At 45.3% G+C, this 19590-nt stretch overlaps 1 protein-coding gene across 2 annotated transcripts in view; it reads left to right on the top strand.

Moving 5' to 3' along the window:
* Positions 1-11720, top strand: part of GLRX (glutaredoxin) — a 97903-nt gene extending 86183 nt beyond the window's left edge. For both annotated transcript variants that reach the window (XM_085632500.1, XM_085632501.1), the window contains one exon: positions 11475-11720. Coding sequence is in view for 1 of the 2 variants with exons in the window: in XM_085632501.1 (XP_085488627.1) it covers positions 11475-11534 (60 nt within the window). In the remaining variant the exon portion in view is untranslated. The remainder of the gene's footprint in view (positions 1-11474) is intronic.
* Positions 11721-19590: the final 7870 nt, after the last annotated feature.

Genomic DNA, 19590 nt, shown 5'->3' with positions numbered 1-19590 from the left:
TTTTTAAGTGAATTTGCAAGGTTTTTTAAATGCTAATTCCTAACTATAACGTGTGTGAAACCTATGGTTTTTTCAATGAATTTGTACGGTTTTTTAAATGCTAAGTTATGTATTTATTTTTAATTTTTGCGCGCACGGTGCGCTTCGCGCACCGTGCGCGCGCTGTGGGCACTAGGTGCGCTTCGCGCACCGAGCGCCCACGTTGCGCATTTCGTACCGTGCACACCTCGTCATTTTTTACAAAATATCAATTGTTTTTTTCTCCCTTGGGGGTCCTTAGATTTATATATTAAATGTGATTGTTAATTCTTTTTTTTTTTAACTTTTTTTTTACCGTACGCGTACGGTAAGCTTACCGTACGCGCACTCCGCGATTTTTTTAAAAAAAAATATTAAATTTATTTTTCATACTTTTTGGTCCTTCGTGAACCCCCTGACGAACGCTAGGGGGTCTGCAACTCTCTTTGTTGCCCCCTTTTCATGTTATCAACCTTTGTTTTTCAGTGCGAGAGACAGAAAATGGCGGCCGATACTTTCTGATTTCGACCGATTCGAATGTTTACAGTCATGTAACCACCAATCAGAATTGAGCTCGCGCACGGCACCGTACGCGTACGGTAAGCTTACCGTAAGCGCACAGAGCGCGCCTATAGATATATATATATATATATTGATTTAAATGCTATTTTCTCAGGACCTACTGAACAGATTTACACCAGACCTGCAAAAGGCACATCCCTGACCTGAGGACTACCTCTCTGCCCAATTTCAAGTAATTCTGTTCAGCCGTTCGGGCTGTAGCTCGGACTAAAGGTCCTATGGGAAAATGCATGGGGAAAATGCGTTTTGGGACCCCCCTTTTTTCTCAGCCCCCGCTTGACGAATCCCCCCGAGACTTTCAGGGTAGGAGTGGAGCGTAGCGCCCCATTAGTTTTGAAAAATTCGCGAGGATTCGTCAACCGGCGCCAAAGTTATTCCAAATAGAATGTTGCGGATTTCCTATGGAAACACGGTCCTAACTATAACTATCTACTTGCGTCCGCCAGTAGATGATAAAATATATATATATATATAGTTACTTTATTTGAATGCAATCACAGACCTGGTTGTAGGAAATTGGGTTGGTGATGGTGGGGGGGGGGGGGGGGGGGGGGGGAGTCTGAAACCCTACTCGAGCAGCAACCACAATTTTGGTCAGGGTGAAACTCCAGTATATCCCAAATTAACCTGTTCTAAGCCCTCCAGTAGCGTGCCACTAATGCAGTCTGGCTTACATTAGAGACAATGTGTAAAGTAGTTATGCAGCACTTAAAATGGTCATAAAGTGGAAGCACAACACAAGGAAAATGTAATGAATTATTCGAGACCAAAACTACAAAAAGCCAATCAGTAGAACAGGAGATAATCAATTTTTAAAGATTTAAGGAGAAACCGTGATTAGAAGTACAAAGCACCAACTGTGGTTAGCTCATCGCACAAGATGGGGGACAAACTTCAGGCGACATCGATGGAGTGCGGGCCAGGTACAGGAATTAGGTCCGCTGAACAAAGTACCTTAAATTCTAGTTTGAGGAGCATTGTGCTATCCCGCATCGAGGATGCATCACGCAGCGGCGGTTCAGAGGAAGCTGTGATGTGAAGTCCTGCTTAGTCATTGAGGATGCAGTGGAGGAGGGGCTTGCAATGCGAAGGCCTGTGTTGAGCATGTGTCCCACAGCCGTGATTCCAAGGAGCCTGGGACTGTGATTTGAGGTCCTGGGTTGAGGATGAATCACTCTGTGTTGGTTTTGCACACAGGACCACAGCTGGGCTGGTATGGCTCCTTCAGGCTCACTTTAGAGGGTTCAGGACTGGGATGGTACCACTTGGGATGGCGGGGGGGAGGAGGTGGGGTAATAACTCTCAGCAGATGGTGTGCATGTTTTGGGTTCAAGGTGATTTGAGCCTTTCCTGTCCCCAAGGCTCTGATATGGAGGCCAGCAGCTAGATGTTGGAGGCACTCTGGTGGTCCTACATTCCACATACAGGTCTAGTCCTTCTCATTCATTCAGGCAGCAGAGTAGCAGTCCTTATTGCGGGGCAGTATAGCAGTCCTTCTGAGTCTTCCATAGGTCTATAGGTTTACTGCAGAGCTGGGTCTGAGGGTCCAATATTTATAGCAAACGCAAGGAGATGATGGACGGAGTGCTGAAACTTTTCAGACACTCACCCCCAGTCACAGATCTGGGTTGAATCCATCATCATTCTTTAGCTCACTTCGCCACCTCCGTTCAGACCCAGCTATATGCAAATCAGTCATGACCCTGTACCTCATGGAAACAGTCCAGCCCGAACTGCCATGCCAGGTCTTCCCTGAACTGGAAACAAGCATCCTGGGACTGGTTTCTGTGTAACACCCTTCATCAGCCAGGCTAGCTTGAATCCAGTGAGCAAGGGACCCATGTCTGGGCATACCCTTCCAATTTAGAGTGAACAAAGCAAACCCAAGGAGATGATGGACAGAATGCTGAAACTTTTCAGACACTCGCCCCAGTCACAGATCCGGGTTGAATCCATCATAATTCTTTAGCTCACTTCGCCACCTCAGTTCAGGCCCAGTTATATGCAAATCAGTCTTGACCCTGTGCCTCATGGGAAAAGTCCCGCCCGAACTGCCAAGCCAGGATTTTCCTGAACCGGAAACCAGCCTCCTGGGACCGGTTTCTGGGTAACAGCCCTTCATGGTGCCCGTCTTGAATTCTGAGAAGGTTCTGGAGGTTTTCATCCCAGAGGTGTCTGGAATTTCCTGCCTCCCTGCCCAGGACCTAGCCTGTTTTGGTGACAAAAGACTAGTGTCGAACCCTTTGTGAGTGTGCTTAGGCAGAAGCTTTGTCATGTGCATATGGTAGGTGACTGCTCCTCCCCCTCTTCAAATCCGAGATGGCCCATCCTGCCAACATCTTTTCTTCCTTTGTCTCACTATCTGCAAGCAATACACAAAGACCAACTGCCAGCTACTTATAATCATTTGACCCAGGATATAGGCTGCAGGCTCCAAATGATTAGGACAAGAAAATGTCAACGTTCTAAAAGTGTTTTTTTTTCTCCAGAATTGGGACTTAACAATCCAACTCACCATTAGAGAGGGTTTAAAGTATAATTCTTTAAACACTAAACTCAAGATTTCTACCCTCTACCAATTGAAAGGGATCACTTACTACCTGTAGTAAGTTAGCTCAATGTGATACTATGGGAGACATAGGCATTGTAGTAGTGAAAAACGAATTTAAGAGTTTTTCATTGCCAGGACATGTGAAAGTTAAAAGTACATGGGCAACTTTTTAAATACACAGCACTCTGCCCACTGGGCAATTTAGGGTCTACCCTCGGTGTGACACTTATGTATTAAAAAGGAAGGTTTAGGCCTGGCAAAAAGTTTACTTTGCCAGATCGAAATGGCAGTTTAAAACTACACACACTCACACTACCACTCTACAATGGCAGCCCGGATGCATGTTTAAAATGCTGCTTAAGTGGATGGCACAATGAGTGATTCAGGCCCACTAACAGCATTTTAATTTACATGCCCCGAATACATGTAGCACCACTTTATTAGGGACTTAAATGTAAATTAAATATGCCAATTGGGTGTTAGTTAGATTTACAATGTTTAAAGGAGACAGCAAAGCACTTTAGCACTGGTTAGCTGTAGTAAAGTGTGCAGAGTACTTAGGTAAAACTAAGTTAGCAAAAACAGAAGGATTGAAGGCAAAATGTTGGGGAGAAAACCACGCCAAGGATGTCTGGTCCAACAATGATAATTTGCTGACCCCTGTGGGCCACCTTCCCATTGATATACAATTTCAATGAGTTGCAATTTGCACCTACCTCATGAAAATTGATGAGGTAGGTCAAATTGTGACCCCCTACGATCTGGAATTTTATGTACCAACCTATTAGTACATAGGTTGGGTCACAAAGTTCTTTTACATTTGCTGCACACTTTGCGACCATTTTTGCAAATGAACATTTCCTTCATCAGGCTCCTAGACATCTAGTTGTTGGTCTAGCCAATTTCACATACAATTTCATATTCTGCCACTTTTTTGGGCCACTTCTAGCTCTTCTTCATCTCACATTTTATAGGTTTTTTTTTAGCTCTTAGTCCACCTTGGTATTCAGAGGCCTCTTCTCTTGGTCTCTTTAATCAGCCTGTTCTTTTAGTCACTTTTTCTTATCCTCAGTCACCACCTGTTCCCACTGCTTACCCCTTTTTCTGATCTAATCTAGATTCCTCTTGCCAATGATTCGGTTTGTCTTGATGTGGGCAGGCTCTGTGGGAGCCCATATCCCTATCTCCTCGTTCTAACTTGTACTATATTTAGTCACTACACTGCTGCATTAAGTGTTCCTGTTTCCTGGTGAAGAAGCTGCAGCCAGGCCAAAGCAGCACCGAAGTGGGGGAAAGTGATAGATGAAGCAGGCAGTTGCAAGAAGGCCCCTGGAAGCTTGTTGTGTCCCTGTAGTTCACACAGGAGGTCAGCCAACTGACCCTTGGGGTCTCTCTGTGTAGCTTAGGATCAAGACAAGCAGGTCCTGGCAGTGACAAACACCTAATGTCATTTGTTCACTGTTGTAAGGCTGATCTTTCCCATAGACTAACTCTGGGCTATCTTATGTCAATTAATAAATGCTAACCTCCGATTGGGAGCAGATAAATTATGTTTGTTTGTATAAGCTTTATTCGAGACAATTCTCATAAAAGCACATAAAATCAACACAGTTATACAATAATACATTATTACGGATTAAAAATTCATTAAACATAGAGTACAGCTCATACAACATTTGCATATAAAAACCATATTTACAAATAATATTACATTAATCATTGTTGAGAGGAATACCTTGTTACCTGCTTCCCCCCAGGGACCGTCTTCTAATTGCCCATGCCCAACCCAGGTATTTAGCTACCCCTATGACTATCGAATCCTGAGTTGTAGTACGTAGGATTCTTAGAGCCACTGTGCTGTCTCGTGTCCCCAAGTTTTTGCATACCGGCGAGAGCCATTTTCTCCTCGGATTCACATAAGCGTGGCATACGAAAAGAAAATGGCCTATGCTCTCCTCGGCATTTTCGCATGTTGGACATAAGTTATTGGTGTGTCTGTGCCAGCCAGATGTCAGTTTCTTGAGGGGGATAGATCCTGATCTTAGCTGAAATACAAGTTTCCTGTCCATTGGTACCGTGATGTTGTCCCAGTAATTTTCCAGGGCAGGAAAAATTTTTATCTCCAGGAAGCGACCAGTCATAGAGTCGGCCCTGGTGTCATTCAGCATCTTACCGCCAACCCAATCTCAGTATTGTTCTTTAAGGGCTTCTTTGCTAGGGAAGATCTCTCCCTCAGGGTTATTCCAAAGATTTGAAAACCCTAAGTTTACTAACATGGACTTCAGATGTTTTAGCCATTTTATCTTATGGAAGGTATCTTCCTTGATAATCCATTGAAAACCCTCCGCATATTGTCTTATTTCTGGAGTCGTCCAGAGACGTCTCCAGTAAAGGACTGGGCGCAATCGGGCTCTATCTACAATGGTGCGTCTACCTAACTCCAGAAACAGTGGGGTTAAGGGGGTACTCTGTGGGAGTCTTGTAATCCCTCGCATAAACTTGTTCTCTGAAGTCTGAAGAGCTGCTAAACCATCCCAGGCCCATAGCTCCGCGCCATATAATGTGGCACCCAAAACCTTCGCGTCATACACTATTAATGCGGATTTTATGGGTTTTGTTTTGGATTTGCGGTGTTCCCCCCTTAAAGCACCAGAAAGCTGCTGGTGCTTTAAGACCACTTTATCTACATGATGCGTCTAGCCAATGCCCTCTGCGATCTGTACACCCAGGTACGTAAATTCTTTGACAATGTCTAACCTACTGCTGTTTAAGGTTACCTTGGGGTAGTTCCTGCGTCCGGGGGAAAAAGCCATTAGTTTTTTTTTCCCCACATTTACCTCTAGCCCATGCTCAGTGCAAAAAGCATCAAAAATGTTTAATGCACGTTGCAGCCCCATGGGGGTCTTAGACAAGATAAGAGTGTCGTCAGCGAACATCAGGATCGGAACCCTGGTGTCCGCTAACGATGGGGCATCAACACTAGCCTTCAGCATCCTCTCAACGATTCCGTTAATAAATAACGAGAAAAGTAAAGGGGCCATGGAACAGCCCTGTCGAACACCCCTTTCCACTGGGAAATCCTCTGTTGTCTCTCCACTTCCACCCCACTGGACTCTAGCGAAGTTGGATTCGTGCAGTCGCATAATTATTGTTAGCAGATCAGCAGGGATCCCCAACTTTTGCAAAACCAACCATAACTTAAACCGGGGGACTAGGTCGAACGCCGTCCGCAGGTCGACGAACGCGACGTACAGGCAGCCCCTTCCCAGTACAACGGTCTTCCACCTTAATATGGTAAAGCGGAAGACCTGATCGATGGTACTGGTTGCTCGCCTGAATCCCGCTTGGTATGGAGAAAGGGCGTTGTTGTCTTCAACCCAGTCCATAAGCTGGTTTGTTACCATTCTCCCGACTACTTTCTGTATGGTGGCTATTAAGCTTATGGGCCTATAGTTTGCAGGCAGTGAACGATCTCCCTTCTTGTGGATGGGGATAATGGTTGCGCCTTTCCAGAGGTCTGGGACCACTTCCCCCTTGGCTAGGGCATTCGCTACAAGGAGGGTATATCTCGCCCATCTGGTCATATCGTGTTTAAAAATATCAGGTGGAATGCCATCTGGACCTGGCGCCCTCCCACATTTCGCGGAACCAATGGCAATTTCCACTTCTCTAAGGGAGAACAAATCGTCGGTTGCATAAACCGGTGTTATACTATCAGCTGCCACAGGATGGTTAACTTCCGCGTACTGAGGTCTGAAGTAATCAACCCAAGCTTCCTCTACTACATTGTTGTCTGGCTTCGCAGGACCGGCTCCACTACCCCACTTGATGATTTTCCAGAATGCCCTGGAGTCTTTACTATCAGAGGCCTCTTTTAGTTCGGCCCAGTGGCCTTCATCCCAATTCTTTTTTGCACGATAGATGGCCATCTTATACAGTTCCCTATTCTTTGTCACAGCGGCGTGGTCCCTATTCCTTATGGCTTGTCCCAGGGCTAATCGTGCTGATCTACAATGACTATCAAACCACCTTCCCACTTCTTTAGATTTCTTCCCTTTCCTTTTTTTAATGAAGAAGCATGGTCTCAGGAGGGAGAATAACTTATTGTGGATTTCGGTGATTCCACTATCCCCTGGAACCACTGGAACCGCTGCTTACATCGCGGAAATTGCACAATCAACAGCATTATTGATGTAAGTCATAGTGGCCTCGTTTGCCAGTACCTTGGGCCATTTTAACCTGCGTTCATCATTACTCATAACAGGGGTTTCATCGTATATCACTAGAGGGTTACCCGCACCAGTATTCCACCACCTATGAGTCACACAGAGGGGGTTGTGGTCACTTTCAACCCGGGGCCTAACTGTCATGTCAACAACCCCTTTCCACAGTTGGAGACTGCACAAAATGTAATCAATTCGGCTCCTGTTGATGCCATTGTCAAAAGTGTAGCTGCCCTCCTTGTCCCCAGGTGTCCTCCCGTTCAGTGCTCTTAAGCCATGTTCCATACAAATTCCATTCAGTGATAAGATCTCTTTTGTCCATCTCCTTACAGGTTTTAAGCATAGAGGTGGTACTCCCCAGAGATTGTCCTCTTCGCTCTCCAAGAGGTCATTTGTACAGTCCAGAGGTTCAAAAGTCCTGTTGAGGTCCCCTACAATTATCGTTACACTTTCCTGGGGCTTGGTCTCAATGGCAGTAGACAACAGCTCAATGGTGGATAAATTGGTTACGTTGCTACCTCTCACGTAGACATTGTACAAATCTATTAGTTGACCCTTTGCTACGGAGATTCTTAATAATTGCAAATCACAATTTCCCAGGTCCAACATTTTGATGTTGACCTGCAGGTCCTGTCTAACCCAAACAGTTAAGCCAATTTCACATACAATTTCATATTCTGCCACTTTTTTGGGCCACTTCTAGCTCTTCTTCATCTCACATTTTATAGGTTTTTTTTTAGCTCTTAGTCCACCTTGGTATTCAGAGGCCTCTTCTCTTGGTCTCTTTAATCAGCCTGTTCTTTTAGTCACTTTTTCTTATCCTCAGTCACCACCTGTTCCCACTGCTTACCCCTTTTTCTGATCTAATCTAGATTCCTCTTGCCAATGATTCGGTTTGTCTTGATGTGGGCAGGCTCTGTGGGAGCCCATATCCCTATCTCCTCGTTCTAACTTGTACTATATTTAGTCACTACACTGCTGCATTAAGTGTTCCTGTTTCCTGGTGAAGAAGCTGCAGCCAGGCCAAAGCAGCACCGAAGTGGGGGAAAGTGATAGATGAAGAAGGCAGTTGCAAGAAGGCCCCTGGAAGCTTGTTGTGTCCCTGTAGTTCACACAGGAGGTCAGCCAACTGACCCTTGGGGTCTCTCTGTGTAGCTTAGGATCAAGACAAGCAGGTCCTGGCAGTGACAAACACCTAATGTCATTTGTTCACTGTTGTAAGGCTGATCTTTCCCATAGACTAACTCTGGGCTATCTTATGTCAATTAATACATGCTAACCTCCGATTGGGAGCAGATAAATTAACTGACATTTAAATGTCTGTATGAGGACACACTGCTGCCTGCCCTGGACCCAGCAGGTGGCTTTATGCCCGTGGGTCTCCCTGTCCCTCTCTCCTCTAGGTCTGGGGCCAGGGACATGTGTTCTCTTCTCCAGGGGGCCTGGTCCTAGTCCTTCTTGTCCTCCTTGTCCTCCTCTTCATCCTCATCCTTTTCATCCTCATCCTTTTCATCCTCCTTTTTATCCTCATTCTTTTCATCCTCTTCATCCTCATCTTCTTCATCCTCATCTCTTCATCCCCATCCTCCTTCTCCTCCTCCATCCCCCTCCTCCTCCATCCTCCTCCTCCTCCTCCATCCTCCTCCTCCTCCTCCATCCTCCTCCTCATCATCCATCCTCCTCCTCATCCATCCTCCTCTTCATCCTCCTCTTCATCACCCTCCTCCACCCTTATCTTCATCATCATCCTCCTCCCTCCTCTCATCACCATCGTCCTCATCGCCATCCTCCTCCTCATCTTCTCATTCATCCTCCTCCTTCCTCCTCCCTCCTCTTTGTCATCCCCTCATCCTCCTCCTCCCTAGTCATCCTCATCATCCTCCTCCTCATCATCCCCCTCATCATCCCCCTCATCATCCCCCTCATCCTCTTCCTCGTTATCCTCCCACTCATCCTCATAATCCTCCCTCCTCCTCCTCCTCCTCCTCCTCCTCCTCCTCCTCCTCCTCCCCCTCCCCCTCCCCCTCCCCCTCCCCCTCCCCCTCCTCCTCCTTCCTCCTCTTCCTCCTTCCTCCTCTTCATCCTCCTCCGCTTCATCCTCCTCCGCATCCTCCTTCTTTCTCCCCTTTATCATCCTCCCTCTTCTTCATCCTCCTTCGCTTCATCCTCCTTCTTTCTCCCCTTTATCATCCTCCCTCTTCTTCATCCTCCTCCGCTTCATCCTCCTTCTTTCTCCCCTTTATCATCCTCCTCCGCTTCATCCTCCTCCGCTTCATCCTCCTTCTTTCTCCCCTTTATCATCCTCCTCCGCTTCATTCTCCTTCTTTCTCCCCTTTATCATCCTCCCTCTTCTTCATCCTCCTCCGCTTCATCCTCCTTCTTTCTCCCCTTTATCATCCTCCCTCTTCTTCATCCTCCTCCGCTTCATCCTCCTTCTTTCTCCCCTTTATCATCCTCCCTCTTCTTCATCCTCCTCCACTTCATCCTCCTTCTTTCTCCCCTTTATCATCCTCCCTCTTCTTCATCCTCCTCATCCTCACCCTCCTTCTTTCTCCCCTTCATCATCCTCCTTCTTTCTCCTCTTCATCATCCCTATCCTTCTTCATCCCCCTCTTGTGCTGCAGCTTGCATTTTGTGGCCCTCCTTCCAGGCTCGGAGAAATATCTTGTATTCAAACTTTGAACAGCTCTTGGCTGGCTTCAGCTACCTGTCCCTGCACAACCTTTTTTCAGCTCTGTCATACTGTAGGTTTCAAGTGCGCCCCGCAGCACAGCCTCTGCCTTTTTCTTTCCCCTGCCCACTCCATGTATTTTGAGGAGGCAAGGAAAAGAGAAAGGCAGAGGCTGTTAATTAGAACTTTGAGATTTTGAGTGCAGCAGGCCTATACCAGTTCATATAGGCTGCTGCTGCTCCATTGTCTTCAATGGAGCTCTCAACATTCCCATGTTCTAATAAACATGAGCTCCTTCAGTTAATGAGCTAGTGCCATAATGCACCTCTTCTCCCACAAATCATGTGTTCTGCTGCTTGTATGGCCACTGTTGCCTTGGAAATACTTCAACAAGTGCTTTCCATTGACAATAACTGTCATATTGCCACTTGAAGCCACTCATTTGCTTTGTTGCTGCTTACAAAAGAGGTCTGCTGTGATCCTTCTTCCAGCATTTGGATCAATGCCAGTACAGAAAAGGTAGCATTCAGGCTTCTTCCTGCATTTGGATCAATGCCAGTACAGCATTCATGCAGAAAACGAAAGCGGCAGACATTGCACAGGGAAACATACCTCATCCTGGAGTGGTTATCTGGGGCAGTAGGAGGTATGTGCTTGCTTATGTATTTGAGGGCCAACTCATCTTCACGGTCCCAGCTGGAGGAATGATTCAGGGCACTGAAATAGTGACCAATGTGAATTAAGCATCCTCAGCATAACTAGTGAACATCCAAAATGATTTGCTTGGGTTTCTGTGCCCCAGTTCTCAACTGTTATATGGCACTCATTTATTGTTATATTGTATTTCACAAATGCACTTTAGGCACCCATGGTGCAAGGGTGCATGCGTTTCGGGCAGGAATGTTTTTTGCAGGAAGGGATATTTTCCTGGCCAAAAACAATCCTTAGAGGCATATTCCTCTTTCTATTGCAGCATCCTTAGGAAGAAGTAACTAGGAGAATTTAAAATATTTATCCTCCTTACGCCGCCCTCGGGTAGGTTTACCATTTTGTCACAAACCCAGGTTTACTGCCTTTAGTAAATCTGGGTTTGCATCAAAATCCAAAGGTGGGAGCATGGGAACACCCATGGAATGCCTCCCCGACTCATAGTAAAACCAGGCAGCTCTGTGCTTTTTCTTTATTTAGGTAGCCATGCAAATCTGGCCTTTGTGTGGCTTAGTAAATCCAGAAATACATTTTGCATCAAGGCTGCGTTAAAATATTTGATGAAACCCCTACATAAAATGTTTTTAAGTTCTGGCCTTAATCTTTATTATTTCTTGATTTAATTGATATTGCATTACTATGAATTTAATCAACAGGATTCTACTATGGTTCATTGTTAAAAATGCAAACTGATTTGTCTTTTTTTCTTCTTTTCTTTCAGGACAAACCTAGTCCTACAGGATGCTGCTGTGTGATGCCTACGTTGCTGAACTCTGGTTGAAATAAACTGCCCATCTTCATACTACGAAGTGCTTGGAATGGGTTATTTCACATTTTGCTTGGCATTTGTTTTCCTCTTAGGAAACGCCATTTATTTGTGAGTTTGGGTGTTTTTCAGTGCACACAATTCATATTTGTGAAATGGCAAAATTAATACAACTGTACAAGTAAAATCGTGAAAATGACAGAGTAACTGGCTCTTTTTATTTTTCAAATCTCATTTGTTTCAAAGCTGGATTTCTTCCCAACAAAAGATCATTTTATTTATTTACATATTTAGCAGATGTAACATTTTGAACAGAAAAGTAGTGAGGGAAGCAATCAGGGAGGTGGTTGATGCTGACTAAAGAAAACGGAGGTGAATTATTCACATCACTTTGTGGACGTTAACAGCAAAGACAAACCTTAATGCACTTCACAAAGGAAGGTATTTCACAGAGCCAGGGCCGGCTTTAGCACTGGTGGCTCCCCAAAACCACATGACCACCTCCTCCGATTCTCTCACTTCCACCGCGCAAAAGTGCCCCATTGCTCTACAATAATAAATTATTGCTAAACACAGCACCCCCACCTGAGGTCAGTGCCCCCTCCACAGGCCAGCACCCAGCGCTGATGCACCGGTCGCCCTGCCCTAAAGACGGCCCTGCACAGAGCTTGTTGTGTGGTTGTTATGATGTACGACAAGCTGCCAGTGTGTAGGTCTAGGCGAGATTACTTGCAAGCAACTTGAATAACCTCCAAGAATTAGAGGCTTGATCACCTACAAAGACGCAGAGTAAGTCATTCTATGATCTAGATAAGAGCTTAATGTTTGCAAGCATTGCTGACTTGAAATTGAGCATGTGAAATGTGGACAGGGGTGGGAATAGTGATTTGATTTTTTATTTTTTGGGGACTTAAACTGAGACTTTACTTCCTCATGCCCTTAATCCTAAAAAACGTGGAAGGAAATTAAACTGAGGCTTAGTAAAGTACACATTTTTTTATAGAGTACTATTTAACCGTGCTACCTCCTAGATTCTATTTGGAAGCAAACCCAATACAATTCCGCTGGGACAATTCTAGATAAAGGGATTTTTTAAATTACATTTTTTAACAACCCGTAGCATTACGCGAAACTAAAAAGAAAACTATTCACTTTCCTAATCTCAACAAATGTGCTATTTATACAGAAGAGTGAATTAGTTAAGAAAATTGTTAACCCCTTCGGTGCTCATGACGGAATGGTTCCGTCATGAGCACCAATGCTCCTGTGCTCATGACGGAACCATTCCGTCATGAGAACTGGGGCACTAAATCCCTCTGCTGTAGACAGAGTGATTTCCCTTTTTAGGTCTCGTCTGAGCCAGTGCATGCGCTGGTCTGGCGAGACATTTAGAGAGTGGGCTTTAGAAATCCGACCACAAGCTTTTGCTAGTGGCCTAAAGCTTGCGGTTACGCGCGCGGGCACGTGCTCAGCCGCCATCTGGCTTCCTACCTCTTCCTCATTAAGCGCATCGCTCGCGGGCACCCTTAAATGCTTTTTTTATTGCCTTTGTTTATGTGACGGAGATCCGTTACATTTGGCAGAACATTTCTGGGTGCCGTATTGCATGAAATGCACCAGGTGGCGCTAACGTGTTTTACAGAGCATCAAACATTATAAAAGACGCTTTAGGAGCGGAAAGGAGCTATTGCTTTTATTTGTATTAAAATGTATTTTTAAAGGTGCTTCAAAAGGTCCTGAACATAGTTTATACCAGCATGCTCCAATACTGTCCATATTTCACTCCTGATTGCACTGGCCTTCCAGGTTCTAAGACTCAGACTCATGATTTTACTGTTATTTCAAAACCAATCTAACATTTGTTTTGTTTTAGGTATTACCTTAGTAAAGTATACCTATGTGATCTTACTCTCTTTGGTCAGTGTTTTATTAAGGATGACAAGATGTTTTCTCATTAGTACTCGCACCATAAACCCCTTCCATTCCAAACATCTGGAAACGCATTTGTCTCTGTAACTATATAGTAATGGCTTTCAGTTACATCAGGCGGAAATTATGCTACACACGTATTGATTGCCTTCACCAAGCGATTCTGCTTTCACTGGTGTGACCATAAAATATTTTACTGTTGTATTCGGCAGTGTCTCCGCTTCTGTCTGATCACTCCTCAAATGACACCTTCCTTAATCCCACCCACAAGCAAGGTAATCCACTCAATTTTATACTAATTTCAAACGGTTTATCCAAATCTAAACCCATCATCGCTCCATCTGACATCCCACATTTCACATGCAAATCAGTTCACCTCCTTGTAGACTGCTCTCCCGTGTATTACTTCCAGTAATACTGTGTCACCCATCTGCTGTAGAAAACAGGCTCCCACTGCTCTCACTGCTTTCCACGTGATCTTCATAAAGACCTCACTTCAGTCTTGCACTACAGCTCATACAACTGCTTCATTATCCACCTTGTACCAAAGATAGGCCTCAGCTATGGATTACACTTGAAATAAGAGCTCATAACAGTAAATGAGGGCAGCATGACACACATGGCCAAAGCACATATTCACTGCTAACTTCTCGTTTAATAAGCAAGCCCTCCATACACTGCATAATGATCTAGGCAGTGTCAAATCTATCTATTTCCAGGACCTCATTACTTCACCAGCGCTCTGTGCAAACCTTCAGCTCTTTACTCTCTCCATCATCTTCAATTATCAGTATTCTATTGTTTATCCTTATCTGCTCATGACTTCACCCTGCTACATCTGCTCCAAGATTAACTCTAGAATTAGTCCACAGTGCTCAAGTCCTCACTCACCCCAACACTGCGCAATTACATTATTACGATTTAACACAACATCCTCCTAACAAACGTTTCCTCATATGAAAGTAGCTAATCCACCCTGTGCCCCCCTAACCTTTTCGTCCTCCCTTCAGCAAATCTTTGCCTCTTTCATCCAACAGTTTCCCCTGCGTTTCCCTTCGCACTGACTGCCTGTCCTGTAACCGACTACTCAACCCTCTCCTGTGCTCGGGACCCTTCATTCCACTATCCTATCCTCTCCTCTGTTCTTGTCTATGCTCATACTCTTAGATCTCTCTGTCTCGCCTTTCATATTGCTGGTCACCCCACACTTTTCTCAATGAGCGCACGGGGCATCAGCTGGGTACCAGCCCTTATGCTCCTCAATAAACGGCAATCATTGCAGTTTCACCAAGCTGAGTTTAGTAAAAGTTTATTTTACTACTTTCGATAACTGGTGCCTTTCGCAAACAGAAAAGGTAATGACAATGTATGGCACATCACTAGATGGCATGTTTTAATACTAGGGCTTCTGATTGTATGCATAACGTTTGATCTAGCAGACATGATTGAACGTATGGTGAGACCCTTAAATGAAGGCTTAGGGCTCGATTCACAAAGGGACTAATATGCAATACAGTTAAGTGTGCGGAGTCTCTTCACTCATGGCAGAATCTCTGCACTGCACTCTCTGCAGTGCACCGGACAGAGATGCTGCCTCAGTGGAGAGACTCCACACTCGTACCTTTACTACAGGTAAGTCCCTTTGTAAATCAGACCCTTAATCTCTACTTCTTTGTGATTTTTAAAATAAAGAGAGGGAAGCATTTGTAGTAAAAATTGAAAACTTGTGTGTCTATTTACAATGCAGTTATTGGTTGTTTTTAACTTTCAAGAAAATAACACATTTGTTCTCAAACGACATCCATATCTTAAATCACACATTTTATGGTGCTGACATTTGGAATTACATGTCATACCCTTCACTTGTGCCCATTCCTGTCTTCTTATACCCTTGTTATCTAGCAGTGCTTTCAACACCACAGGCCATCAAATTCTGGATGGAACGTCCCTAAACGGTTTCGCCCATACCTCTCTAATCACATTCAAATGCTAACAAGCATTGGCATAGCCTATAGGTCTCGCCTTTGGGAAATTATAAGTGTTTAGTTATCCAGCACAATATCCTTGGTGCAACAACATTAACTGTTACATGGCTAAACACTTATAAGGTCCCAAAGGCGAGACCTATTGGCTATGCCAATGCTTGTTTTTTTTTGGCCTTGGGAGGTTGGGGAAAAGCTTCCCCAACCTCCCGAGCCCAATTTGCATTTTCATTGCAATGTCAATTGCGCGCATGGCGCGCTGACTTCATTGCAATGAAACTGAAACTTAGTTTCAGTTTCATTGTTTCATTGCTCGTGGGGCTATCTCAGCCCCCGAGCTCTGTAAAAGATGGGAGGAGTATCGTTGGAAAGGGGAGAATCTCCCCTTTCCAATGGTTCCCTTCCCTAGTAGATCCCTGCTTGGGGATCACCCCAGGAGGGCGATCCCCAAGCAAGGATCCACCCACTAGCACCAGGGAGGGGGGAGCAGCCCCTTGGGCAAGGACCTTTGCTCCCCCATATTTGTTTGGGCACAACAGTCTTTCTGCCCCCAATATGCCCCCTCGGGGCGGAAAGCCCACTAAAAACCAGGGATTATTTTTTTTATTGACTTTGCTGTGGGGGCTGTCCAAAAAGGGCATGGAAATGCCCCCACCCCCCCAGAGAAATGTCACTTTCTGCCCCCCCCCAGGGGCAGATGGGGGCAGGAGCCCCCAATATGCCCCCCCAAGGGGGCAGAAAGCCCACTAGAAACCAGGGATTTTTTTTTATTGATGTTTGGGTGGGGGCTGCCCAAAAAGGGCATGGCAATGCCCCCAGTGAAGTTCCAGTCTTTCTGTCCCCCGGGGGCAGAAAGCCCACTCGAAATCAGAGATTTTTTTTATTGATGGGGTGTGGGCTGCCCAAATTGGGCAGGCCAATGCCCCCACCCCCAAAAAAATGCAACAGTCTTTCTGCTCCCCCCAGGGGCAGATGGGGGCAATAGCCCCTGATCTGTTCCCGGGGGGGAGGGCAGAAAGCCCACTAGGCACCAGGGATTTGTTTTTTATAATGTAGGGGTGGGGGCTGGCCAGAATGGATATTATAATGCCCACACCCCAAAAACAATTACCACAGTCTTTCTGCCCCTCCCCGGAGGCATATTGGGGCGATAGCCCCTTATCTGTCCCCCAGGGGGGAGCAGAAAGCCCTCTAGGCCTCAGGATTTTTTTTTTTATTCAGGGTTGAGGTCAGCCCAAAATAGGCATGCAACTGCCCACATCTCCCCCCAATAATACCACAGTCTTTCTGTCCCCCCCCCGGAAGGGCGGATGGGGGCAGTGGCCCAAATCTACCCCCTGTGGGGCAGGAAGCCCACTAGGCATCAGCGATTACGCTGGCTTTTTTTATGCGTGGGGGCTGCCCAGAATGGGCATACCACCCCCCAAAATCATGGCCACAGTCTTTCTGCCCCCCTTGGGGGCATATGGGGTCAACCCCCCTGCCAATTCACCCCCGGGGTGGCAGAAAGCCCACTAGGCACAGACTTGTTTTTAGCAATGTGCCTACCTGTGGATTTTGGGCCCTAGTGCAGCTGGCACATAGGGAAACCTCGCAAACCTGTAAACGTTTTTAAACTAGACACCAGGGGGGATCCAGGATGGGGTGACTTGTGTGCCTTTCACTAAGTTCTGTTACCCAGCATCCCATGCAAACCTCAAACTTAGTTAAACACATTTTCCTCACATTTCTGTGATCGAAAGTTCTGGGATCTGTGTGGATCCAGAAAATTCCACCCACCCCGCATTCCCCAAAGTCTTCCGAGAAAAATGGTATCTCACTTGTGTGGGTGGGTCCAGTACCTGCGACAGGCTAGGGCCCAAAACCTATTGAGACTACCTATCACAAAACAACCTGGTTTTTGCAAGGGGGGTCCCATGAATTTTTGGCCCCGGGCTCGGCGGCCATCTAGGGAAACCTACCAAACCCACACATTTCTGAAAACTAGACACCCTGGGAGTCCAGCAAGGTATGGCTTGCGTTATGTTATGTTATGTTATGTTAAATTTAGCTTATAAAGCGCACGTACGCCCGTAGGCTTCATGGCGCTGTAGGAGGTTTTCAGAGCATAACACAACAACAGGAGGACAACTTAGAACGTCTAAGGATAAGCTTCTCTAAAAAGCCAGGTCTTAAAGGCTAGTCTAAAGGCTAGAATATCCTCGTGGGTCCCCCAACATTTCCTTACCCAGAATCCCCTGCAAACCTCAAATTTTGTTGAAACAATCAATTTTTTTCTCACATTTCTCTGTGGGAAATTTGTAGGATCACTGGGCTGACACAAATTTCCTACCACCCAGCGTTCCTCCAGGTCTCCCGATAAAAATGGTACCTCCCTTGTGTGGGTAGGCATAGTGGCTGCAACAGGAAATGGCCCAATTCGTACTGTGGAGGCTTCCAAAATTACCTATAACAAAACTACCTGGTTTGGGGGAGGGGTCACCTGGGGTTTTGGCCGGGCTCGCCGCCATCTAGGGAAACCTACCAAACTCACACATTTCTGAAAACTAGACAGCCTGGGGAGTCCAATGATGTATGGCTTGCGTGGATCCCCCAACGTATCCCTGCCCAGAATCTTCTGCAAATCTCAAATTTAGCTGACAAAACTACATTTTCCACATATTTTTATGTGGAATCACCGTGGTGGCACAAATGTCCTACCCCACAGCGTTCTCCTTAGTGTCCGGAGTAAAATTATACCTCACTTGTGTGGGTGTCCAATGCAGAATTGGCTAAAAATTTATTTTTTAAAACATGTAGCCCTTAGGGAATAAGGGTATAGCACTGAGAATTCTAAGTGCTACATGGATAAATATACCTCTAGATGTACTGATTACAGTAGGCACAGGGGTAACCCTTCCTAGGGATAAAATAGTATGGGATAACATACGATATATACATTCTTTTTTTTTTTTTTTTTTTTTTTTTTAAACCGATATATTGTTTGGAAATAGGTACAGTAAAATCGAATTTGGATACACATTTGAGGTGTTTTCCCACTAGAACAGACAGTGTAGTAATGGCCGCCAAACTGGTTATCCTCGGTACATGGGAGACAGCCTGAGCCCCTCTCTATGTCTATGAGTTGCATTGTCTCATGGGAGACGTGCTGACGTGATTGGGAGTAGCGGTGTGTAACATACTCAGTGGCTCATTATATGGAGGCGAACGCCGAAAAGTCCGGATCGGCGGAGGACGATTGTGGGGACATCGGAGACAGTGTCTCTTTGGAGTAGTGAGTAAATGCTGAATGCAGATGCGAGATTTCTTTGGGCATATTTACAGAATCGGTGTATCCGGTGTGCTGACTCTATAACTAAACGAGAGAGAACGTACTTTGTGTGGTGAATACGATCGAAGCTAACACTTCATAGTGAGAAGAGAGCTATGAGAAGCGTGTGGAGGCAGCAGATATGAGAAACACTTAAACTGACCGTTGCCATGTTTCATTTGTTTTGCTTTCTCCTTCACTTAATGGATCATTTGACTCCAGAGTGTGACGACAAGAGCACCACCCCCCAAGGTCCCGGGTTTAGAATAATATTCGTAAACTCTTGTAAGTAACACGGAACTACAAGGATAGCGGTTTAGATAAGTGGCGCGATTGCTATGGGGTGATGGTCACTGATATTATTCATCAGATAACATGAGAACTATATAGCTTGGTAGACCTTTGTTGAAGAAAGAATAAGGATTATGATATTTTGAATATACGAGCGGGTTATAAGCTAGATTTTAAACCCACTTCATCTTAAGTGGTGTCTGTGTTCACACGTGGTGTGGTGATCTTACTAATAAGGAATCAGGTGTGTGTAAAAAAATGGGTTGCGATGAGACAAAGGAGTTGCTTTAATGACACATGGGGAATTCAAAAATAGAAATGGATAAAAAGGAAAAAAAACGATGAGTACGGGAATTATGGATTGTTTTCCCTTTTTTGTTTTTTCTTGTTATAGAAATATGATTCCTCTTGGAAATTTCCAGAGATAGCGACGTTGGGACAGTGCCTAAAACACAAAGTAAAAAGGTAAAAAAACACCCGAATAGGGGTAAAGACCAGAAAATAGGGACCAACACCCTGACGTATGCCAGAGCGACCTGGCTAGGCGCAAAAAAAAGCT

Source organism: Triturus cristatus, chromosome 2_1 (genome assembly GCF_964204655.1).
Source record: "Triturus cristatus chromosome 2_1, aTriCri1.1, whole genome shotgun sequence".
Lineage (NCBI taxonomy): Eukaryota > Metazoa > Chordata > Amphibia > Caudata > Salamandridae > Triturus > Triturus cristatus.
This window is presented reverse-complemented; position numbering and strand designations above follow the sequence as displayed.